Raw genomic sequence first — 26,543 nt, 5'->3', positions numbered from 1 at the left:
ATTATTTATAATTGCCACTCCGCATGCTTTCCTGCCTACTTTACAGTTCCAGGTTACAGCCCTGAAGAAGCCACCTAGATGATTACAAATTCTAGTCAAATACCTTGTGCCTTTTTTATAGCCTTTGTAATAAAAATTGGTCCAAATTATTATGGAGATTCATCTGTTTGATGAATCCTATTAGCCGCTAGCTTCTTACAGCACAAAAAACTAGTGCAGAACTAGTGCAGAACTCGTTAATAAAGCCTATTCTTTCTTTTCTGTTGTGAACTCTGTGGTACAGATTGGAAGAGCCATTGGAAATAGAGGAATTAATCCGGCGTTTCCGTGCCAACATTGTCATCAGTGCACCAGAGTCCTTTGAAGAAGAAGAATGGGCTGAGATTTCAATAGGTGCTCTGCGATTCCAGGTATGAACTTATCTCCCTCGTCCTAGTCCTATGGGATCTTGTCCTCTAGCACAAAGCATTTTGAACTTGGAGACAGAGCAATTTTTGTAAGGCTTTGACTGGAATATGGGTGGCACAGTGTGTGCAGATGCAATTTATGAAATGTGTAAAAAAAACCTGGTGTAACCTGTGACAAACATGCTTCAATATAAGTGAGAGGTTTTGACATATTTCTCCACCTTTTTTTTATTTCATAATTCATAAAATTCCCCACCTCCATCCAACTGAGGTGAAAAATAATCACTGTTTTGAGGCTGAGTTTGCAGCAAATATTGAGCCTGCTTATAACAAGAGAATATGAGCAGCTTTTAAGTGTGATAGTCCAAATGCAGTCTCAGATTGCTGCACATTAAGAAAATGATTGCCAAAAGCCTGGACATGAATACCAGTGAATGATCACTGTCTATTGCTCTCTGGTGTATGCATCCTAATCTCCATTCAGGACATGTTTCTTAGTCTAGCCTTAGGTAGGGCTGTTTCATATGTTATTCTTCATGTCATATCACAGAATCACAGAATTTTCTAGGTTGGAAGAGACCTCAAGGTCATCGAGTCCAACCTCCAACCTAACGCTAACAGCCCTCCACTAAACCATATCCCTAAGCTCTACATCTAAACGTCTTTTGAAGACTTCCAAGGATGGTGACTCCACCACTTCCCTGGGCAGCCTGTTCCAATGCCTCACAACCCTTTCAGTGAAGAAGTTCTTCCTAACATCTAGCCTAAAACTCCCCTGGCTCAACTTAAACCCATTCCCCCTCGTCCTGTCACCAGGCACGTGGGAGAACAGGCCAACCCCCACCTCGCTACAGCCTCCCTTGAGGTACCTAAAAAGAGCGATAAGGTCGCCCCTGAGCCTCCTCTTCTCCAGGCTGAACAAGCCCAGCTCCCTCAGCCGCTCCTCGTAGGACTTGTTCTCCAGGCCCCTCACCAGCTTCGTCGCCCTTCTCTGCACCCGCTCAAGCACCTCGATGTCCTTCTTGTAGCGAGGGGCCCAAAACTGAACACAGTACTCGAGGTGCGGCCTCACCAGAGCTGAGTACAGGGGGACGATCACCTCCCTAGCCCTGCTGGTCACGCTGTTCCTAATACAAGCCAGGATGCCGTTGGCCTTCTTGGCCACCTGAGCACACTGCTGGCTCATATTCAGCCGACTGTCCACCATCACTCCCAGGTCCTTCTCTGCCTGGCAGCTCTCCAACCATTCCTCTCCCAGCCTGTAGCTCTGCTTGGGGTTATTGCGCCCCAGGTGCAGGACCCGGCACTTGGCCTTGTTAAACTTCATGCAGTTGACCTCAGCCCATCGGTCCAGCCTATCCAGATCCTCCTGCAGAGCTTTCCTACCCTCAAGCAGATCGACACACGCACCTAACTTGGTGTCATCTGCGAACTTACTGAGGGTGCACTCGATGCCCTCGTCCAGATCATCGATGAAGATATTAAAGAGGACCGGCCCCAGCACCGAGCCCTGGGGGACGCCACTAGTGACTGGCCTCCAACTGGACTTGGCTCCATTCACCACGACTCTTTGGGCCCGGCTATCCAGCCAGTTTCTAACCCAACGAAGCGTGCGCCAGTCCAAGCCAAGAGCAGCCAGTTTCTTGAGGAGAATGCTGTGGGAGACGGTGTCAAAAGCCTTGCTGAAGTCAAGGTAGACCACATCCACAGCCTTTCCCTCATCCACCCAGCGCGTCACTCTGTCATAGAAGGAGATCAGGTTCGTCAGGCATGACCTGCCTTTCATAAAGCCATGCTGACTGGGCCTGATCGCCTGCTTCCCCTTCAAGTGCTGCATGATGACTCTCAGGAGGATCTGCTCCATGAGCTTTCCTGGCACTGAGGTCAAACTGACAGGCCTGTAGTTTCCTGGGTCAGCCCTCCGGCCCTTCTTGTAGATGGGCGTCACGTTTGCTAGCCGCCAGTCGATTGGGACCTCCCCCGATAGCCAGGACTGTTGACTGTTTCATATGTTATTCTTCATGTCATATCTAACAACATAATGTGCTTTGTACTGTAAGGAAAATGGTATCAAGTCAGACTTTGTCGGCAAAGAAATTCTTTTTAGAAGAAGTTCAACAAAAGTTCCATGAAGAAGCAACACATGAAACCAAGGGAAAAGATGAATATATGCATTACGTGTTGTATTGGATTTGCCTGGTCCTTAGCTATGAAATGTCTATTTGTAAATGCATTGCCTAGGATGTGAAAGGAGTTTATTCATCATTTGCTTAGGGATGACAGTGAAAGGGGTGAATAAGAGAAGTGTTAATGTCAGATCTAGAAGCCATGATAGAAATCACTCCTAATTGTTTCTGGTCAGCATATCCTAAGAAATGGAAAGGCCGTGTTTTCAGTAAGGGTAGAAATTATGACCTGTCCGCTCTCTTCTTATGCATACTTTGATCAGCAAGCTGAAATGTGAGTTAAAGAAAATTGAGGAAAAATTCGGCAGGTAGGAGATAAGGAATACAGAAGACAAAACCCTTGATGTATATTTTGTTGGAGTCCAGAGTTGCAGTAGGGAACTGAGTTGCAGCTCAGGATCCAGTTGTGGAATATACTGTAAAACTACAGTATATTCAGGATAAAACTGCTTTCCTGTTTCTGGCATTGAAATACCTTAGGAATGCAAGCCAAAAATAGAAAGGCTTATGCAACTTGCATTCTCTTTTCCAGTCTCTGCTACCCAGATATTGATGTAGTAACAGTAGAAATTATGTTAATGGTGCTTGATGCCAGGAAAACAATAGAAAATGCTGTTGAACAAAGAAAAGTAGGGGAAGATATTTCCTTCTTTTGTCTTGTTTTCCTTTTAATAAAATATTAAAGCAGTGGAAAATCATCTTCTGAAAAAGCTGAGCCAAATATATGGTTTTGATGGTTACAGTGAAGAGTTGTACAAACAGTTCTAGACGTACCTCAAAGAAATAAAATAGCACTTCAGAACAGCGTATAGAAATATTTGCAGTGTAAGGTTTAATTATTTGACCTATTTGAAATTATGACAAACTTTGCAACAGTAGAAAGTTTATATTGAGACATTTTAAAGAAGAGTTGTTTTGTAAAATGTAGAGCTTTGCTAAAGGTGGGGATGCTATAGCAAGCAAAACTGGAATTTGTCTTTTTTCTTCATCTTAATGCTTTAAAAGGTAAGAAAAAAATGTGGTTGTTTTTTTTTTTTCTTTTTTCCCCCTTTTAACCGACCCTATTTTAAACAAGAATTAACTTTAAGAACCATGCTTTGTATTATATATGATGTTAAACTACAGGATCTCATTATTCCTGCTGCTTATATACATTTGTGGAAATTCACATTTTGCATTCTGATTATCTACAAGTGCAATGCCTATAAGAAAGAACGTGGGATACTGTGTATTTCAATTGCACAGAAAAACTGTTAACCAAGGCCTGTTAGTTTAGATCCAAGAGAGTCTTCCTTTGTTTAAATCCTGAGGCCTTGGCTTAATTTTGTCTTCAGTTCTCCTTTGAGCAAGTAGCCCTGCCAGCCCACAAAGTGAAGCCATCAGGAAATATAAATATGTAAATACTTGGTATTTCTCATATTCTGTTTCTGGGAAAGTTTTATTTAAAAAAAAAAAAAAAAAAAAAAAACTAAAAATGCAGTGATAGTTTTGCAAGTGGACCCTTGGAAAATGTTCCTATGTCAGGGGAACAGGACTGACCTCTTACGTAATTAAAGCATTAAAGAACATAAGAAACATATGGAAAACATATTTTTTTATGATATTATGCTAGTCAGAAGCTTGTACTGTTCCATGTTGTACTGTTCTGACATATAGCAGTGACCTTCTTTAACTGAAATTTCAGGTTGTGGGTCCGTGTAGCAGGTGTCAAATAATCTGCATTGATCAACAGTCTGGGGAGCGAAACAAAGAAGTTCTGCAGTCTCTGTCTGCTGCAAGAGGTAGAAAGGTCAGTAAGTTACTCAAAAATAGCTGTGCAGAAAGATGTAGCGCATTGCATGCATAGAGAAATACCTGCTGAGAGAATATTTACAATTACATTTTTATGCTAATCATTACCATTTGTTTTTTCAGTCAAAAGAGGATGCACTTACAACCCAGATACAATATCTTTTATTTCCATAAAATGTTCAACACATTTTAAATTCAGCAATTGGCTATTAATATGAATTATTTTTTATTGTTCTTGCTATTGTTCAGTATGTACCACTTTACAATGTGTTTATTTTGGTCTTGGCAAACATGAACCAATGTGCTGATATCATTCAGGAAGAGAAATGTGCAGAAAAATCACCAAGTGTTTGTGATGACACAATTAGCTCCTAAGACTCAACCTTACTCTTGTTGAGGGAAACTACTTAGCAGGAAATGCAGAGCAGACATGAATATAGACAAAGTTGAGAGTAATTGATTAGGAAAGAGACTGGGGAATAGGTTTGAAACACAAGGCATTGCTTTGGAGTCTTTCTGCCTGCTCAGGTTGCATTACTTCTTGGAACTGAGAGTACTCAGACGATGGCTAGACAGTTTGGCATCCCAAAAGCTTCACAAATCCCCTCCGAAGTATTTATTTAGCTGAAAATCCTTACTCTGAATTCACTCTTTACTGTTAAGCTTCTCTTGTAAAAATTCATCGGCCACTCTGGGCTCAGAAGCCTCGCCAATAACAGCCAAACACCAGAGAGTGGGCACAGCACGGAGGCAAAGCAATAACAAACAGGTTGCAAATTGTTCACCCAAACAATGCACAACCAAGTTACAAATAATGCCCTCTTTGTTACACAGAAAAAAAAAAAAAAAAAAAAAAATCAATTTGTCTCAGTGACTCATTAGGCAAACAAAGAGCTCCATTTCCAATGAGTGTTATCCTGGGGGAATAGCCCCGCTGGGTGGCTCCAAGAGGGAGCCAGCTGCCTGGTGCAGGGAGGGAGGCGAGCAGGCAGGGGCTGGCTGCCCAGACACAGCTTCCTGCTGACCTGAGATGACTTGGGGTTGCACGGCAGGCTCTGGCATCCAGATTTTTGCAGTACCTGTGCAGTTGTGAGAGGAGTCGTGGTGGGTAGCCCAGGGACAAGAGCCTTCTCCATGTAACGGTGAGCCACAACTGGGACATCTGGGGCACTGCCGAGCATTTTCTGGGTAGGGATGCTGCCCTGCTTCTATGTGGGGCATAGAGGGCTCTCTCTCTACCCACGTGCATTTTGCTGGATTGTGACTTAAAGCCTCTGCAGAGGAACAGCAATCTGTATTTGGGGACCTTCTCAGGTGGCAAGGACCACTTCCCAGGAACACAGCTTCTCAGGAGAGGCAAAGCATCTCCTGCACGCTTCCCACAGAAAAAAAAAAAAAAAAAAAAAAAAAAAAAAAAAAAAAAAAAAGCTTCTCTTTGGTTTTGATTAACCCTGGCAATGCAAAGGCTTTCTTGATATGAACACTCGTAGGACCATGTGACTCATTCCTACAGAATTAAGGCAGAGAGAGCCATCCAGCCTCTTGAGAACCTGGCGTCAGATAAAAGGAGCAGGGCAAGGCAAGGCACTGCAGAGCACAGTGCTGCTATTCACAGCAGGGGAGTGCTCTGCCTCCCTCAGCTGTGCAAAGATACTCATGCTGCAGAGAACACGGCCTTCAGCTCTTTTATTTTTCCCAGCCTTCAGCCAAAGATTACTCTCAGTGTTGCTGGCAGAAGGAGCCTTTTGAGCATGCCCTGCTCTGCATAAGGCCAAGTCTTCTGGTAAGCTCAACAGCCAAAAGAGATAATTTGAATTGATAGCTCGCCTGAGTCGGTCTGTGAAGACCTCGCAGCCCGTTCCTCCTGCAAGTCATCTGTGGGGTGATGGTCACCAGCGGCTTATCAGTGAGTAGCACCTGAGGATTTTGGCGTCTTCAGTGTGCTCAGCGGTCCTGGCAGAGGACACTCATGCAAACCTTCCATAGCAAGGAGGGGGAAGCAACACTGAGTTCATGTGGCTGTGCTAAATTGCGGAGCTAATCCTTTGGTGACTCATGTCTGTAGCATGTGCTTTTCTGTTGAGGAGTCATCTAATAGACAACACTTTATTATTTTTATCGAATACAGATTCAGTGAAGGAATCTAGCTGTGTTTGTTCCCAGCTGTCAGTAACACAATTTGAAGTACAACAAATGCAGCAAATATGATTTAAGCTAATTTCCCAGTACAGGGGGAGCTGATATTTTTGAAAGGCCATTGTTGTTGCTCAATTTGCAAAACGTTAAAGACAACGCACGTGTGAATGGCCAGCAAATCCTGCATGCCAGATGTCAATATATAACGTTTTGTTTTATTTTTTTCCAAGAATACCAACCCAGAAGAATATATTGTACTCTGTCAAGTTGGTAGCCCTAACTAAAGCACTGCCAATGAACTTCAATAATGATCTAAATAAAGTAAGGCTTGCAAGAGGTGGTTCAATATTTATTTCTGAAATCATGTTTTTCTCCATTCCTCCGAGACTCTGAGAATCTGGTGCTCCAAGCTGAAAGACTGAGGCTTTGAATACATGGATTACTACTGAAAGCCAGAACCAGCTACTGTAATTAGCCACACAAGCAATTTGCATGTTTCCCTATAAATGTACGGAAGGGTAATGAAGCCCAGCCAGCTACTTTTTATGAAACCTTTTTTTCACATTGTTTGAAATAAAATGCAAACATCTCTACAAAGCGAACTTCAGGTCTACTGCCACAAGTTCTGAAAAAGTACTCATTATGAATTCCTTCTGTAATTTTTGACTGAAAAGGAAAAAATGAGCTCTCCTTCTGTGACAGAGCTCTCTGTGGCTGCAGAAGGCTACGAAAGACTAGATAACTACATTAAGCAAATAGCATAAAAATAGCCACATGCTGTTCCCCATGCGTCACCACCTGATGCAAAAGGCACACGGACAGGAAGGAGGGAACACTGAATTCTTGCCCATCTTCTGGGCTTTGCAGATGCAGTTTAACGCTAACAATAGCGGAAGCCCTGTGGTGGATTTGCAGCAGTGCTATGAGCTGGGACTTGCTGTCAAGGTAGCAAGGGGAATTGCATTAGCAGCCTGCCCCAGCAGCCTGTATGCATGGAATGTATGGATAGCGGTACATCAAGGGAAATCCATTGTGTTTGCACATGCCTTTCTGCACTGAAAAGGTTTGTGTTTTTTTCCTGTGGGCTGTTGATCCTCTTTTATGTCTCTCATTGTGCCTGGGAGAGCTCCCTTTCCTGCGGAATTAGACGCCACGCCTTTGGACTGCTTACTGAAAGCAGGGATAGCAAATGACTTCTCTTATCTGATGCATCATTATCATCATTTTCATAGTAATGCAGGGCTTTACACTGTGCACTGCTTTTCATCCAAAGATCTGGAACACTTGCAAACAGTGACTGGTGTAATTAACAGACCTCTGAAATAATACGCTTCTTTTCTTGTTCGTGTGCAAAGTGGGAAATACATTTCTTTAAGGTAGAGAGCAAAGGAAAATCAGTTCTTAATAAAACACTCTGCTGTCCAGTCATTTTCAACAAAACAAAATGTTTGAGGCTTTTTGACATCAAGTTAAAACTTTTCTTTCTTTCCAATATGAGAAATTAACATATTAAAAGCAAGTGCTTCCACAACCCTATTTTCAGAGAATCACAGAAGTATTAAGGTTGGAAAAGACCTCCAAGATCATCTGGTCCAATCATCCCCCTACCACCACTGTCACCCACTAAACCATGTCCCCAAGCATCACATCCAGCCTTTCCTTAAACACCCCCAGGGACGGTGACTCCACCACCTCCCTGGGCAACCTGTTCCAATGCCTGACTGCTCTTTCTGAGAAGAAATGTCTCCAAATTTCCAACCTGAACCTCCCCTGGCGCAACTTGAGGCCATTCCCTCTAGTCCTATCACTAGTTATCTGTGAGAAGAGGCCGACCCCCAGCTCCCCACAATCTCCCTTCAAATAGTTAAAGAGAGCTTAACTGACTTATTTTGTAAGCCTTTACTGATAAGTTTTGGTGCAATCAGAGCTAATAAAACATCCTTGCATTAAAAAGAAATAAAATCACTCAGCTTTAATAATTGCATCTTCCAAACCTTCACATGGGAGGGAGGTTATGTTATAAAAATAAAGAGAGCAGGTGAATTTATCTGTTGATAGAAAGCAGCTGTGCTACATCCAGGGGCACAATCTAGAGCTCCTCTACCCAAAGCTAAGTGATAGCATGCAGTGTCGTATGTGTGCTTGTTACACGTTCTTGCAGAGCATTTTCCCTACCAAGTGCAAGTTTGAATTAACCAACTATTTAGGAGCAGTATCTTAAAGGCCTCTCATCTTAAAGGCCTTTGTCACATGTAGCACCTCCCATTTCTGTCTAACAAAAGGAGATAGGGTACCCAGGATGTTCCTCTGCCAGTAAACATCCAAGTGCATATTGCTGTTGGTCCAGTAAAAGTATTTGAAACAACATGCAGGAATGACAGCATTTTATAGCTCCTTCTTTCAGTGAGTGTGATGACTATCATGTGATTCACTGTTGGCAAGAGTAGGTACATTTCATCCATTTATCCCAGCAGTGAATGTTGTAGTTTTACTGATCAAGAAGCTTTACGTGAAGTTTGAGAGTGATAGGAAGAGTCCCTGCTGCCACCTGTGTCACAGTCCAGCCCTTTGCTCTGCTCTGGGTGTGCTCTGGAGAGTTTATATGCCAAATAAAATGCCCTTGAAGTTGGGAAAGGGTAGCAACAGCAGAAGGAGATTATGCAGTTCATTGTAATGACTCTGCAGGCTGTAATCTCTGTGTCTGAAAGCCTCATTTTTCAACACTGAAATGTGAGAAGGGACAATTTTCCACATTTTGTCATTCTCTTGAAACAGAGTCAGAATGACAGGATGCGCAGCTTCTGTGGTTGTTTGGGGGTATTTTTGCTGAGTCAATATTTGTAATTACCAGAAAAGCAAGGAAATTTACTTAAAAGATACTCAATCCATTTCTGGTAATCACAAGCAAAATTCTGGTCATTCAGAAGACCAAGATGTCAGCAATGAAAGTGATTTTACAGGAAAACACTCATCCAAGCAGGCATTAATACTGAAATATGTATACCATCAGTATAATATCACCTTGAAAACTCCTTAGTCATCATCCAAGCTCAGAACTCAAAGAAATACTGAGACCTAGATGCCCAGTCAGAGTAGAGAAATAATTGCAATATTTTAATGCATTAAAATAGTATTTAAGAACTCCTGCAAATAAGATACACTCACACACACCTTTTCTTAAATAATCATGGAGGCTTTAAAGTGCTTTAAGAAAAAAAAAATGTGGCTGAATGATTCTGAATGATTCAGAGCAATAGAAATAAGGTAAATTAAATTATCCATACTGAACAATCTGCCTAGATTTATGTTAGTCTTTTTAAGGTAAGTCAAGTTGTCAATACAGTGAATATACGTTAAAAATTTTCATGTATCAAATTAGTTGACTGACACAGATGAGTTATAAAATTCCTTCCTGTGTGAAGTATGGGGTAGTGTGGACTAATATTCATTTTATAATACTTGTTTTATGATTGCCTGATTTTTTTAAACAATTAAATTATGGCAACTGTCATTTTTACATTAGGGTGCAGGAATTAAATGCAGGATATTAACTTCAAGGCTGAAAAAGACATTATTTATGCCAGTGGAGAAACCACCACGTGTCAACAAATAAGAGAAAAACAAGAACAGGGTATTAATATTATGTACTCTCATATTTTAAATGAAGCAGTTACTGACTTACCATTTTGCCATTATGGTTTATCCAGCGCAGTCACTGTGCTAGTGGATTGGGAGCCTGCTGCACTGAGGTCACTCCACAGCATTTCATACTTACTCACCAGAAGAATCTACCCTACTACATCCACTGGTGTTGGCACCATTGTGAGCACTAGTACCCAAAAAGTATCATTAGTAGGACAGGCCTGATCAGGTCCATTTAGGTGGAATGCCTGTGAGATGAAGAAATAACAGAAATAACCAAAAAGATTTACTTTTAACTATTTTTTTTTACTATTTAATAATCTAATTTTTTACTATTTAATTACAAATGAAACAGAAAGACCCCAGTTCAGAGCCATACTGGGGCAATATTTGGATAGATCTCTGCTTCATAGCATTGCAGTTGCTTGAGAGTAGGTCTCAGCCTTAAATCTCACTAATTCTTCAAAGACTAAAAGCTGTTTCATGTTACCTCATTACTGTATTTTTATGTAATTATATAGTGCAGGAATTTGAGTAAACATCCTGCATTTTAAGTCTATCAAACATGCTCCCTTAAATTCAACCAACACATTTGGTTACTTTTAATTTATTGCAATTCCTTTAGTATATTTTTCTAAACCTGCTGTAAATGTAATTCCCTCTGTTTCAGGATCATTGATCTGAACAATAGCAAAAAATGTCATCAGGAAATGGAGAAGGAGTGCAGAGTTTTATTTAAAAAATGTGTTTGTTCAGACATACTAAATGAATTAACATTTGCTTATTTATTTATATTACGCTTTCAAATGACTGTTCATTTGTAGCCTATGAAAATCAAATACTTTTTATTGAAACCTGTAAAAAATTGACAAGAAAACTAATGTTGGCTTTCCAAGTCCTTCGGTTTGAAGAGCAAAGGCATTCTGAAGTATAAAATTCAATTATCAATTTAACATGGTCTTCAGTGTTTCTTTCTTTCTTTCTTAAGTATTTTTTTAAGCTAACTGTTTTCTGATTGCTTGGAAAATATTATCCTAAGGTTGCAAATCTGTTTCTTGCTGCACGTTTCTATGTTCTCCACAGGTGGAAAATAAAATCACAGAAGCACACCAGTGTTTAATGTGACATTTCCACATCACACCCAGCTGTTCGTAGCTGTAACTGTAATGTCTAATGTCCTTAAAATTAATACCATACATTGGAGTGCAGACACTCAGACCAGATTTTCAGTGCCTCTGAGCATTTATATAGTAGGTGAAGTGGTTATCCTCCTTCTTGTTTCTTTATTATCCAGTAATACAAGGACATATCGAAGTATTTGTAATATTTACATAGGGTGGCTTCACCAGTAATGACAGATAACAAGCGTTAATTATAATAAAACAAACTTTCTGAATATTTTCTGTAAAATACATTAAGATATTAATAAAACATATGAAGGGAAATTCACCAAGGCTAGACAGAACAAATTTCTGTTAAGAAAGCAAATAATTCATGGTAGAAGACACAAGACTTTTCCTCACTGTTTGAACATACATGCATGCTGGTGCTGCCTAGCCTTTATTTGTGGAAATGTATTAACCGTATTTGTCAAGAAGCCAGAAGAGTCATTAAATGACAAGACTGTGAGCGAGTGTAAATTACATATATGATACTGTGGAACTCATGATGAAATACTCTGTTATTTATCCACTTACTTAAGGTATTCTTCTTAAATAGCATGGGGTTAGCTCTTGTTTACCAGTCTATTATAGTTAATTAGTTAAAATGTTCTTAATTACATTGAGATCACACATACATCCTTATTCTTAAAGCAATATTGTTTTTCTAAGCCTATCTGGGTTGTGAGATCCTCCATAGATCTGATTACTTTACCATGAGTAGCATCTCAATTAATATTTTGTTTTGTGTTTTTTTTTTTTTCAGACAAACTTTGGCGTATACCTGATGAACCAGCCTTTGTGCCCGTCCTTTCCAGATACGTTATCTGTTGGGTCTCAAGTACTTCCAGTGTTGAAGGAGAATACAGAAATTCAACGCCCAACATCCAGTGAAGAAAAATGTTCAGGATAAAAGATGAGACTTACATGCAACTCTAGGAAGAAGTCAGTAGTCAGTTATTCAAAAAGAAAAAAAATCTTCCGCTCATTTGCTTCAGCTTTGAGTTTTTTAATTTTCTGTTTGCAGTAAACGTTATCAGATGGCAGTACCCTTGATAATTACACCTCACCTACATGTTTTTGCTTGCGATTAAGTTACAGCAACCATAACTCTTATTTTGTTCAATTGCTTCAGGATGCAACAGGTTTGATCAAGTTTTACTAGTGGATGACTCCCAAAACAAGCCCAGCGTTGTTGTCAGAAACCCACATCTCAATGAAGGAAAGTAAACATAACAATGAACTACTTCCTTATGCTGCTTTGTTAAAACCACATTTGGAAGAGAGGATGCAGGACGTGCTTTAGAAACAACGTAGGTGGGAAGGGGATAGTGGAAGAGTGGCAGTCCTTTCAGCTTTTCAAAAGTGAAGCTGCAGGTGACGTACAGACAGTCTGAAGCACAGAAGAGTGCGTTGGCATTGGAAAATATGTGTCATCATTTTGGGAAAAGGTGTCTGAGGATGCCAAAAAGACGCAAAGATCAATGAAGATTCAGTATGCCTTTACAAAAAGATGTTCCTATGAAGCAATTTCATCCATTTGTTCTCGACATCTTTTTCTCATTTCCACTTGCCACTTTTCTATCTAATCCGTTTTATGTGATGACTTCCCACACATGTGTTTCTGTACGTATATGAGACTGTTGACATATTATTTCTAATTAGAGATTTCTCAACTATTCCAGTCATTATTTCTATACAAACTTTGCTTATGCTCAGCAATCTCAAATGGCCAAGATGTTGAAACATCCACTTGAGGGAATTCTTGAAAGTCTGAATGCTCCTCCATCCTGAAAAGGTCAAAGCATTATTTTTTCTTATTCATTGTGGTAGTTCCTAAGCATTTGATAATGTCCTTCTTGGAAGGCTTTTAAGTTCTTGACTGCCCTAAATGACTCATGCTTACTGATCGTCTGAAACCTAGGACTTAACTGATATGTGAATTCTTGCAAAAATAAGTAAATAAATAAATCCACACAATGAGAGAGAGAGAGAGAGAGAGGGAGGGAGGGAGAGAGAGAGAGAGGAAGAAAGAAAAAGAAGCCTTGAGAAGGCAATATAAAACAAGATTGAACGTACTGTGGCCAGGTGTTTTATGACTGCCAGCATGTGTTCAACCAGCCACAGAGCAATTTCATACTTCCAGGAAGTCCTCCTGGAAAAGGAAATTCTCCTAGATTGGCTGCTTTATTGCCGATTGCGAAGGGAAATTTTGACCCCATTAAAAGCACTGTCTGAACTCTCATCCAGCATGATTTAGGCCTTCCTTGGAGTACTTTTGGCTCAAACTGTGTGAAAGTGCTTCTGGCTGAATCAATGCTTGAGTCGTTTGAGCGTAGCCCTCGAGGGGAGCAGGCAGCTTTGTGAAAGAATTGGTCAAACAGTCCTTCTGAAAAGGGAGTGATTACCCCAGAGCAGCATACAGTGGGAAAAGGGAAGTGTATCACCCGGTGTGTGAATCAGAATTCAGCAGATAGGTAGTCTTTTCTTTCCTTTCTCTTTTTTTGTTCTTTTGAAGAACTGGTTTTACTCACTTCAGCTGGAACAGACTGTTATTAGTCTCTCAGCAGAGCTTTGTAATGGAAATAAGGAGAGACACTATCTGTTTCTTACAACCTGCCATAAAATACGTGGATAGGGAGAGGTGTTTTATATGTATGTAAACTGAGGATCAAGTTTTTGAGGATTTTGTGAGTTGTATCTTCCACTTCAGACCACAAGCAATGCTCCTTGATGTCTGCTTTGAAAGCCAGCGGTTTTATCTAATAGTCAATTATCTGATGTTGTAATGAGCAGGCTTTTTGGAAGCTTGAAAAGCAGTTTCCTGGTTTCTACATCTCTTTTGCTGTTTCACTCTTTGCCTTTCTGTTATGCAGAACATTGCTTTGTTGGATAGAAAGCCAGCACAGTGCTGGCAAATTTAATATGAAGAGACCTGCTGTATGCTGACCTTCAGGTGATCTCTGGCACTTTACTCTGTCCTCTTCACCTCACCAGTATGTCATTTGTTTAAAATGGCACAGAAGTTAGAAGAGGAAATTGAAAGCAAACCTCAGCAAGCTCTGTTTTGCTTGTTATTGGATTTACTGGCAAATAAGTCACTTTGATACACAGTGGCTTGACAAATACTGTTTGTAAATAGCCTTAATGCAATGTATGATAACTAAGGATGAGAGGATTTGAACTTTAAAAATGTCATGCTTGGTCATTCTGGCCTATTATTTACAGGCAATTACACTTTCTCTCTCCTGTGGCCTAGTAATATTGCATCAAGAACAATTTTGTCATTTTACAGGGGGAAAAAAACAGTTTCTCTGATGTACGAACACTCTCATTAGTATATTCTGTGCATTTCCCACAAGGAACATCTTTGCACTGTAGTGATAGGAAATGTCACAATGCTTCAGATTGATGAAAGAGACACAAGGTTTCTTTCATCTCAACAAAGAATAATATTTCCCTTATAGTAAGTGGAGTGTCACCACCAGTATTGAGATGTCTTCCCATCAATGAAGACAGATTCTTCTCAATGCCAATACTTTGTGGAAAATCTTGAAGTAGGTGGATTCATGCTTAAAGATCATGCACTGTAAGTTTTGTAGAAAGAACATCCTTCCCATAATGTGATAAAAAATTCAAAGAATTGAGAAACTGAGCATAATACAAACTGAGGTATGGCATGAGCGAAAAGGACATAAAAACTTCAAAACAACATGTATATTACATAGAAAGATTAAGGGGTCACTTTTCAATGTTCTGAGTATATAGAAAAAATACAATTTCATATGAATGCAGACTCTTTCATCTAAGTACTCTCATTGCAGCAAAATTAAATCTTTGGACTAATTACAGATATATATTTACTTTCTATGGATAAAAAATGTATTTAATACAGCATTTCCAGAGTGCTGTGTGTAGAAAGTCCTCTACATATTTGAAAACTAAGTCTATATTTCCTTACGATAAATTATTCAGACACATTCCATTTTCTGTGAGACTTAACTCCTTCTCAAATCTCAAGGCAAAAATTATGATTATTACAAGCTCCAGTAATAGCCAAGAGGCTAGAATCACAGAACATAAATCCGCATTTTTAGGAGAAGCCTCTGAACTGTGTTCACTGATATGACTAAGATAATTCAGACACATTGTGTTTATACATTTTCAGTGGCATCTTTCAAAATGTGGTCAAAAATTTTGGCCATTTTTCTGTCCAAATCATGTACAAATCAAAAGAAAAGACTGCGTAATAACTTGATTGTTGTTCATAAGTTATGGAAATTATGCTATGCATTTCGTCTTCAGTCTCTTTTTTAACTTTCTTGGAAATGAGGTCAATAAAATACATATTGGGCTCGACATGCCTAGTGGTGGTGTTTGCATTCTTGAATCTTCGAGCTCGGGAGATGCTAAGTTCTGCTTCGAGGCATTGCTGGGCTCACTGGGCGAGCCTGTGGCTGACTGGCGGGATGTCTCATCGCTGCTGGGATTCACAGGTGAGGTGTTCCTGCAGCTACTACGCTGACAGCCACTGCCGAGTCAGCATGCCAATCAGTTGCATACTCGGTTCAGGCCCTGCACATAATGCAGTAATAATCACTGGTTTCCTGTAAAATCTTTCCAGGGACACTCCCGCTGGAGCCACCTCTGATATCCAGAGGTTAGAGGTTGGAGCCCTCACCAAAGGTGTTAGGGAAGAGTGCATCCAGTTCCCTCTCCTTTGCCTGGAGGCATCCAGCACCATCTTTCCTTCCCTCTGCATAAACCACGGGCAGTAGGCAAGACTGGGGACTGAACAGGGCTGGGCGTGTGTGGGAATCGCAGGGAAGGCCTGTCACTCCCTTCTCACCGGGTTTACACGGAAATGATCCGTGATTCACTGAGCCAGAGAGAGAGGGACAGGGACACAATGAGACAGGACCCAAGCGTGACTCTGAGCTACCCATTCACGCTCTTTCGGACTCACTGAGGATGGGAGGGGAAGAATGACTGTAACCCAGCGGGTAGGTGGCTCCAATGGAGTTGAAAGATGTGTGTATGTCCCCGTCCCTGTGATTACACAGCTGTCATGAGGCAGCCGCTCAGACAAAACATAGTCACGGCCCCTGCGGATGGGAGGAGAAGGCAGAGCGCTCCTCTGCCCTACTGGGCTCGTCAGCCAGTGGGCTACAGAGGCTTGTGTCCTTCCTTCCTCGGGCTGTCAGCACTTCAGAGCAACGTGGAACTAAAACAAGACCAGATGGGAACGCCCCGAATGGGTTTTGGAAGAGGCAACCCCAGCAGATGTGAGTTGAGGCCTCTCAGGGAGAAGCAGGAAACAACCCCACGTTTCTGACCGCCTGCTAGGTGCACCAGCCTGGAGGCCAGAGCGAAAAGAAGAGAAAAAAATGTGGGAGGGAAAGAAAAGCAGCATCCCCTAAAGACAAATTTTAAAAGAAAGTAGTAAGACGCATCTCTCCTTCACAGAGTTTGTAATTTATTTTTATGAAAGAAAGGACTTCGGTACCCTCAGGCCTACAAATCGGATTCAGAGGACTCGGAATCAACAACAGAGAGGTACCTCTTAAGCAAGGTGCCATTTAAGATGCCTCAGCTCCCTCCCTTTCATGCAAACTCAGTGTGATGGCTATTGTGGGTCCCTCTTGGTGGAAAAGAAAATAGGCAGGTGCCCTGCGTTAGGACGTGACTCACTCAGGGCTGCAGAGAGAGACGTTAGGGAGGTTTGACGTGAGGCATCCCTCCCTGAGCATCACTGCCATGTGCAGAGGCACACAGGGAACCTCTGTGTAGTAATCACAGCAATACATGTCACAGAGCTACTTAGTCATTTTTCTGCTCTGCTATTAAGTCATCCTGGAAGGATGGTAATCAGGAGCTGTGATCGTAGGGAACAGACCATGGCAAAAGCAGGATGGGGAAAGTGAACAAATGAAAAAAAAAGAAAAAAAAAATGCATGTGGCGGCATTTGTGACCAAGAATTGTTCAAGGGTTTCTCAAATACCCACCAAGTATGACGCAATGTAAGAAACAAGGGGAGTTTGATTTAGAAGACACAAAAGAAGTGTCTGGTGCAGTGCTGCTGCCATTTTGTCACTGCTGTGCCCCTTTTTAGTTACTGTTTGCTAGCTAATGAAAAGACAGATGAAAGTACTGGCGAAGGTTGTTGGTGTGACATCAGTACAGCCGCCTCGTGGCAGATCTGAAATTATGCTGAAAATGGAGAACCACTTGCACGCGCACAGCCTGTAATTAGGTGCATTTCTATGTTAATCCCAGTTTCTGGCATGACCCAATCTATTCCAGACCTGCAACCAAAGATTGTCAGCACAGTGAAAATCTGGATGTCAACATCAGCTTATCCCAGATGACCAGTATATTCCATCCTTGAGCTCGTCTCGTGCTTTCTGCTGCTTTTCAGAGGTAAGTGTCCCATCTGGATTCAAGTACCCTGGCTGGAATTTGTAATGCAGAGATGGCTTCTCACTCCAGAAGTGAGATCAGCTTTCAGTTTCTGAATAGGCTGTGTTTTTCCATAAGGATGTGTCTGAAATGCCAGCCATGACCTAATGTCAACTCTGTTGTTTTCTGGTACTTATAAGGGATGGATCGTTGAAAGTTGTTGAAAGTTCACAAGTTACTATTTCCCAAAACAAAACAAACCTAGAAGACTATAGAGGGCCCTGCACTGCTGGACCCTGCTCATTCCCACAAATGAAAGAGTCTCTGAGGTATCCATCATTGTTTTCATGGTTGTTATTTCCTGTGGATTGTGTATTAGATATTTGTAATTTCACTGATTTAGCCAAATGCTATGGACTGTGGTTTATCCCCACAGCCTTTGTATTTAGTGCCATATTAAATAAGATTCTTTTAGTGAACTCTTCAATAATGAAATGAAATTGAATTTGCCTTGCATCAAGTGTTTGCCTTTATTCTGTTTTAAGGAACCAGAATGCACAATTTGTGTATTTGACTTAATAGCCAAAGCTCAATGTAATGATTTAATGTACTTGAAAAGAAAAAGCTCTCATCTGTGTTAGTTTATTTGTCAGTCAGTACTTGTAAGAAGATGTAATGTTTCTCACTAACTCATCATGGCTCTCTAGGAAATTGGAAAAAAGAGCTAAGCTACAGGAGTGGGACATGGCTGGCGAACACTCGTATTCTGGGAGAGTTTACGCTGCTCATCTATCTATTTTCAAGCACAAGAAGCAGAACAGTCTAAAGCATTTTATTTTTAGTCTTGGAAAGTCACCTCTGAAAAAAAGCACCCATGTTTTTCCAAGGGAGCACAGGATGTGGCAGCCCATGTTTTGCATCGGACCCACGGCTGGGCCTCTAGCTAAGCAAAATGGGTGCAGTCCGTGCAGGCAGGAGTCCTCAGACATGTAAAACTGCAGAATAAAGTTCTGTAATGCAGCTATATATCCTTTCTTTTTCATCATACACCATGGAGCAGCTTACATTAGATAGCTGGCTGAAACCTGAGTATCTCAAGCCCAGGACTAGAGGCCTGTGCCCCTCTCCAGACACCGCCTGACCCGCTGTGCCCTGCTCAGAATTTGTGCCAAGAACATGGTCTGAAAACAGCCACTGCCAGCTCCTGCCACAGCACCTGGGTTGTATGTCATGGCCAGAGACAATTAGAGCAATTAAAAGCCAGTAGACTTTGCTAATTTAGCTTGCTAACCCCCCCCTCAGAGGGTTTCTAGTTAGCTAGTGCATGGTTTTATGTTAGGGAAGTACTCTGTCACGTTAACATGCTATTTTATGTCTTGTAGTGGTGTAATGGATTCATTTGGTATTCATTCAATCTCACGTGCTTTTTCTACTGCCACAGCATGGTAATTTGGAACTATTTACGGGCAAAGTGAGGAATATGTCGAGGAAGAGAGAACCTGACATTTCATTGAGTGGGTAACCTGACATGATTGGTTGCATTACGCATTACTCAAGCAAGACTGAGGGTTGTGTGCATCAGCAGCTTGCCTGAAACGTTATGAAAAATGCAAGTGGATTCCTACTAGGCCTTTGTTTCAAAGTGTAAAAACAATACAGGCGAGCAACCATGTATTTAAGAAGTGATGTATCATTTAAATGAGATCATCAGGTATTACAATTACCATATATATCTGCACTTATATTAGAGAAATATTATTCAAATAAGAACACCTGGACTGGGAGGGTCATTCTATAGCCTATTTTATTCCTTCTATTTTCTTCCTGTTACCATCTCCAAAATACTGATGGGCAAAAATATTTTCTTAAATTATAATTCCTACTTTGTAAGAGGAATTTTGCTTTGAAAAGGCCAAAACAATACACAGCTTTCAGAGTTTAAAGACTACAAGTTAGCCTTACAGTAGTATTACACAATCAATCAGTTGGAAAAATGGCTGTGACATTAGTCAAACAGAAGAAAATCAAGAGTGATTCAGCAGTTAGAGGGGGATGTATAGAGTCAGTCATTACGTTATCTGTGAGGAGGAATGCATGCTGGAAGGCAATTCCCTTAACACACACACACACGTATCTCTCAGAAATGGCCCATATTAGGAAATTTTCCTATGTTTGCATGAGTATTTTCTGACGTCTCTGATGATGAGTTTCATATTACAAAGAACAGGCAGAGATAGAAAAGCGAAGGGGCATCAGACAGCAAGTGCTGAAACACAGTGAAATGATGGATTTTTTTTTCTGTCCCCAACATTCTCTGTAGGTAAAAACTATCAAAATTGGGTTTAGAAAGAATATCAAAAATACATGTGAATAATAAAACTATTCAAGTATAATACAATGCATTGATATAAACAAAAACAATTTATAGGTTTATGAAGCTTCTTATCATAGTTCATCCTACCAATTCTGGTTATTGCAGCCCACTAACTACTGAACCCTGGATTAAAGTCACTGAAATTATGTTAGTTATTGTCAGCTAATTCTTGGAAAAGTTACTCATAGCAGCCTACAGCTTCCTCACGAGGGGAGCAAAGGGGCAGGCACTGAGCTCTGCTCTCTGGGGACAGCAATAGGACCTGAGGGAACAGCATGGAGCTGGGACAGGGGAGGGTCAGGATGGGAATCATTCTAGGATTCTGTGGATATGGACATGGTGATAAAGCTAGTGACCAAAGCAGTTACACAACAAACTAAAGTTTAAAATCATAGGCATTAAAATAATTTCTGGATACAAGATTAGGACAGGGAGATCTTATGAAGCGAAATACTTTTTCTCAGAAAAAAAAAAAAAAAAAAAAAAAAGAAAGAAGAAAGAAAGAAAGAAAACTTCTGGCTCTTAATCTTGCAATGAAAAGCTGAAAAGCTTTTCAGCTGTAGCAAGAGCTGCTGGTTCAGAAATATCATGATTTTTGACCTCTTGATGTTGGCGTTATTTTGATATATACTCAGCCTATCTTAACCTGGATTTTCCAGTGGAAGTAATAACTGTGGCTGTCAGAAAGAGGATATGTGATCATGGATGGCAGAGAAGATGAATCCTCTTAAAAATCTGTCAGTAGAACAAGAGATTGTGACTCCCTGGTGCCCTTAGGGAAACAGGAGCCATGAGCCCAGGAATCCAGCTGGAAATGGAGCTACAAACTCATGAATGAATTCAGGTAATGGGGAGATGCTGCCTTAATAAGTGAGGTCTCCCCGCCAACTTGCATCTATTTCTCATTTATCTATAAAAGTAAAGCTGCATGAACACAAGTCTTGCTATACTACACTGATGGGGACTTCACTGAGATTCCCTTTACATTACAAATTGTTTTTTTCAGCTAATGAGCCCCAAAGTACATTGTAATACAAAAACTACTTGGTAAGATTAAAAAATGAGTATGATGGCATTTATAGGAATTCATTCATATGAAGCTGTTTTCAGAGCTACTAATGTCGAACAACTTCTAATTAATCTCCTGATTACCAAATTTCCAGTGTCACAGCCTGTTTGAAGGGACTTCTGGAGGTTACCTAGTTCAACACACTGCTCCAAGCCTCTGGGCTAGATCAGGTTGCTCAGGGCTGTGTGCAGTCAAGTTTTGAGTATCTCCAGCAGCCTCACTAGGCAACCTCTTCCTGTGCTTTTCCTCCCTCCTGATAAAGAAATTTTTCCTAGATCCTCTCAGAAATTCGACTTCTGACAGTTGCCTCTTATCCTTTCACTTTGCACCCTGGAGAAGACTGGTTCAGTCTTCATCCCTCATGTAAAGGCAATCATGTCCCTTGCCTTAGCTTTCTCTTCTCCAGGCTGAAGAAACCTGGTTCCCTCCGTCCCTCCTCCTGTGCTGTGAGCTACAATCCCCAAACCTTTCTTTCCAATGAAAAGTATGATGAGTGGTTTCAAATATCCTTTGCTGAATGCAGGAATATTTAAACCAGAAAACCCAAAAATCACCAGCTGACCAACAGCACTGAGTCATGTTCTCGATATGTTCTTGTGGTGAATTTGTGAGAAAGACAAGTTCCTGCAGGTGCCATTTCCCTGGCAAGTGGGGTCAAAATGTTATATTATTATAAGAATGGATTTAGAGACCAGGCTGTAATACCTCCACTTTTGCTCCTCAAATACTCTGAAGTTAGTTTTAAATGAGATGTTACACTGCTTCCAGGGTAGGAACCTATTACCACTGACTCGCTGGTTGATTCCCCTTTTGACTCAATCTAGGCAGATTGTTTTTCTATTTTTTATTTGTTGTTACTGTGTTGTTGATGTTGTTTTTAATACATTCTTCACAAAGCTGGAATCTGGTTGAAGTCTTGGGCCTAACAAAGTCAGCAGTCCAATTATACTCCTCTCTGCTGGGTAAACTCCAGTCTCTTCTAGAAGGTTGAAGGTAATTATGTTTGCTTCCCTTAGTATGGTCTAAATGGATCTTCAAAATATTCAGAAAGCTTCTGTGTGACTGAAACACCCTGATTCCTGTGTGCCCAGTTTGGGATATTTAACAAATTTGATTTTCCAGACGTGTGAGCTGAACGGTCAATAAAATCTGGGTTCATTAAACAGTACAACCAAACAACCATGCAGCCCATGTACTTCTGAAAGTTTAGGCAAAGGTGTGCCATTCCCTAATTTAATAAATTAGCTGCATCCAAAAGCAGTTAATCTCCTTTTTCATTGCCAGCAGGCAAAAGGAAGTTGACAGCTGTTGACAACTGTATCTTTGTGCTTTCTCTTTAACATATACAATGGAAAAAATGTGAATCAGGCAGAATAGGTCAATGAGATTTTCAGGCAGTTGTGGGAATCAAATAATGGCTGAACAGTTGAGCAGCCTCATTTTTCTTTTTCTTGCACCTGGCATATTTGTTTGTCACAGTGCAACCTGTGTACAAAAACTATAATCATATGGGAGCAGAAAATGTTCCCTCAGTAGCCTTCTGAAATCCCCTTGCTCAGGTGATAAATAACCTTCACAGATTTCAAGGTGATGAGGAATCAGAATCAATAAGATGGTTTATTTGAGAAGAGCTAAAAATCTTTGTCTGCTGAGACTGCACAGCCAGAAATTTCCACAGGTTTGTGATTTTTGGTGTTTGTTTTTTGTTGTTGTTTTGTTTTGAGTTGTGAGATACTACAAGGGATAGGTTAATGCTGCTGGCATAGCAGCTGAGGTTGGCGAATTTGAAAATTTGAGTGATTATCCTTTCAGTCAAGTGTTTTACAACTTTTAGAGGGTGTAAGTAGTCAGTCAACATTCTGGCTTTTATGGCTTCTTTCTCCTTTGGGTGCACTATTCTTACATGCACATTAGCTTGTTGAACCACAGGGGAGCAGCATAACCAGGGCTCCTCCAGCAAACAACTTGGAAGACTCCTAAGAATTCAGTGTTTGTGGTGAAAGACAACTGATCTTGATGATGAATGTAAGGCCAGTACAAAATGGAGGGAAGGAAGTCCTTGAGAGGCTATTGTGTCAGTCCCTGAGCCCTAGACCAGACCAGGTATATCTGCATAACTCCTGACAAGTGCTCATCCAACCTGATGAAAAAGGATCCCTAATGTATCATGGAGACTTTTAAGCTTTTTTCATTTGACATTTATTTTCATTTATTTTCTGGATGAGCCAGACCCAGAGCCTGGCCAGGCAGGAGGCTGTGGGGGCAGCTGAGGCCTGCTGATGGGCCTGAACCCACAGAAAATTGTTAAGACACACGCCTCTGTGTGTGACAGCCACTGTCATTTTCCACTTGGGCAAGGTAGACCTGCTTTGATTTAAGGACCCCAGTGGTCACCTCAGCACAGGCATGGATATTGAGGCCATGCTTAGTCAGATCTAGAGCTTTTCCCTCTGTTTTCATGTCTGCCAAGCAGCTGCTGTGCCCTGGGGTGGGCCAAGGGCTCAGGTAATTGCTCCTTTCTTACTATTTTCGGTAAATAGCTGAAAATGGGAAGTTTTATCTTCCTTGGGCTGACACAGAGACACACTGGAGCTGCTGCAGACTGCCCGAACCACTCTGTGCTGAGAGGCTTGCTCACACGTAGGCTAACTGCAAAGGGCAGCTCTTGATGAAGAGGTTTTGCCAGCCCGGCCAACTGGGCCTTATAATCACATCGGGCTGTCAGAGATCTGAGAGATTTCTATTGCCTGGCTCCCTGTACTTGTTATTTCTCATCCTTGTTTTGCTCATCCTTTAGCAGCAGAGCTTCAGCTGTTCTTTAAAATTTCCAAGGTGGCATATAAAAAGGAAAATTCTTGTCTAACTGATGTTTACTACTGCTGGTCATTGCTTTTGCAAGAGATAATGTCACCAGCAGAGGATCAATTAGGAGCATTTCTCTTTCTTTCATCATAAATCTCATTGAAGCAGGAAATAGTATGAAACTTGAAAGAAAGATAAACGAGTCTCATTAGGAGGAGTGAGGTATGATTAAACAATAGGGTACAACAGGGTGGGTGACAGATCAGGCCAGCACTGAACTGGGGACAACTCATCTAATTGTCACCAGCCTCCCAGCCCAAAGGAGGGGTAATTCAGAAGTTAAACATAGGTCGCGAGGTATGGCATGGCAATGGTAAAAATTAGGCTTTGGAGCATTGACCACACTGATCCCTAAAAGTGAACTGAGAAGAACCCCTGAACTGACGAGCTTGTAATTAGCCTGACAGATGACAGCTCACAGTCAGTGTGTTTGCCTCTGGTGTAAGCTGCCTGCATCTTGTTAAGTTCCCCAGAGACGTGACCCCTCTGATATCAGGGTGCCCATCAAAAGGCAGAAGCACAGTGAAGAATTTTCTATTTTTAATTTCCACAAATGACAAAAGTCCTTTTGATTTCAAAAGAAGCAGGACAGAGCTATTTGTTTAATTATACCAAGTCCTGCTCGCTGAAATGAAATGGAAATTAATGTGAAGCTCTGTTTACAGTTTTACCCTGCTGTGCCTGAAGCTGGAAAAAGATATTACTTTCCATACAGTGAAACAAGAGCAGTACTCATTCTTCTCATAATCTCTTCAAAGCATCTGCACTCGAGGCGGAAGCTAAGGTCTGAAATTGAGGCATTTTAACAAACAGTGTCAACAACCTTGTGCCTAGCACCACGCCAAGACAAAGAATTGCACCACCGTGCTGTGTCCTGCTGCTTACCTAATGCACTCTGATGCAAGAGAAAGTATCTGGGAGTTTCTCTACACGTTTGACAAGGGTGAGTGGCACAGCAGCCTCGACTGGATTTCATACAGCCAGGGCAGCTTTCTTCTACCTGAAGGCCAGGAGACCCGATTTTCCATAGCCTTTCTGCCTAGGCACATCCACTCATGACCATCACATTTCTTCTGCTCTGTCCCATATGCACTGCTGCAGGAAAGCAAATCCATCAGCTTTACTGTCTGTGTCACTCACCACAGGTGTTTGTCCTTACCAGGAATGCAAAGTGCATGTGAAATTTTACCAGAGCACAGCTGTACCATCTTACCCTGCTTTATCAGCTGCATTTTTCAGGAAGCTCCAGTACCTTGTGACCTGCATCCCTTTCTGTTTCTATGCTCCAGGTTGAAACAATCACCTTGTAATCCACCATTTCATCTGTAGCTCTTGTTGGCACCAATGTGCAGTTTTGTCAGTCTTCTGGCCTGATACCTGCAGCTCACCTGCTTGCAGCCCCTCTTGGCGGTGAGTAGGATGCTAGGGCTGGTGAGAGAAGGCAGCCAGGACCATGGGAGGTGTGCTGGGCTGTGTAGCTGAGCACGTCACAGCCCAATTCTTCACCGAGTAACTTGCTTCAGAGGGTTGGTTACTTGGAGATGAGGTCTTGGGAGTTAAAGAGTTTGGCTAAGATCCATAAACTCCATGTGGTCTAGGACTCATCTTAGTCCAGATCTGTCTCTGAAGACTGCTTATATGTTTTGTCTGTTTATTTGTTTTTCTCTGCTCCTTGAGATTAAAAAAAAAAAAAAAAAAAAAAAATACACAAGTGACAGGGCTTAATTATCTCCATTGACCTACAAGTGAATGAGGCAGGGCATCCTTGTCCTTTGGCTATCTCCATGACCTAGAGACTGTCTTTCTGTAGAGAAAGAATAGGGATTCTCCTAGAATAGGGAGAGGCAGAAGCAAACGAGGGAACCGAGCCCCTAACTTTCATGTCCTGGGTCAGCATTTGGGGTGGCAAGCTCTGGAAAAGAGGAGCTGCTAGTGTTGCTTGTATAGGAAACATCTGTAGGGCTCCATTGGATAACTTAGCCTGGAAGAGACCTCTACAGGAGGCATCTCCTCCATCCTCCAGATACCACCTCACCTAAAGGACAGGCAGAGGTCACCCCACTGCTGCCCGTTCTTGTCACTGCACGGAGAGCAGTGGGACCTGGACCTTGTGGTGGAATATGTGCAGGGGCAAGATGGAGATGGGTCCCTTTGCAGGATGGGAAAAGAGAAAAAAGTTGAATGGCAAAAAGAGCAAACTGAAATCAGGTCTCCCAAAAAGCTTGTTTAAACCTCTTCAGTCGATCAGTTACAATCAGTACCAAAATGTGTTTCTTACTATATTTGTCCTACTCATGCTCACATGAGTAACTGCAAGAACAGATTAAGTAGAAAGAAAAGTGGATTTCTGTATGGTTCCTCTAGATGGCAAACTTTATCTGTTCTATTTATCTTATCTTTTCAAAAACAAATATATTCAGCACTGGAAAAAAACACCCCACGTTACTGGGACCATTCAGTCATTACTGGAATATCAGTTCCTAGAGTCCTAAGCAAATTGCTGTGGGGAAAAGAAA

At 41.4% G+C, this 26,543-nt stretch overlaps 1 protein-coding gene across 5 annotated transcripts in view; it reads left to right on the top strand.

The window, feature by feature from the left end:
- Nucleotides 1–15,674, top strand: part of MOCOS (molybdenum cofactor sulfurase) — a 224,487-nt gene extending 208,813 nt beyond the window's left edge. For 4 of the 5 annotated variants that reach the window (XM_082752601.1, XM_082752603.1, XM_082752604.1 and 1 more), the window contains 3 exons: nucleotides 284–410; nucleotides 4,278–4,382; nucleotides 12,089–15,674. In XM_082752601.1, the coding sequence (XP_082608727.1) occupies nucleotides 284–410; nucleotides 4,278–4,382; nucleotides 12,089–12,235 (379 nt within the window). In that variant the 3' untranslated portion in view covers nucleotides 12,236–15,674. The remainder of the gene's footprint in view (nucleotides 1–283; nucleotides 411–4,277; nucleotides 4,383–12,088) is intronic. The other variant, XM_082752602.1, reaches the window with a different exon arrangement.
- Nucleotides 15,675–26,543: the final 10,869 nt, after the last annotated feature.

This window comes from Aythya marila (genome assembly GCF_965140915.1).
Source record: "Aythya marila genome assembly, chromosome: 2".
Taxonomy (NCBI): Eukaryota; Metazoa; Chordata; class Aves; order Anseriformes; family Anatidae; genus Aythya; species Aythya marila.
This window is presented reverse-complemented; position numbering and strand designations above follow the sequence as displayed.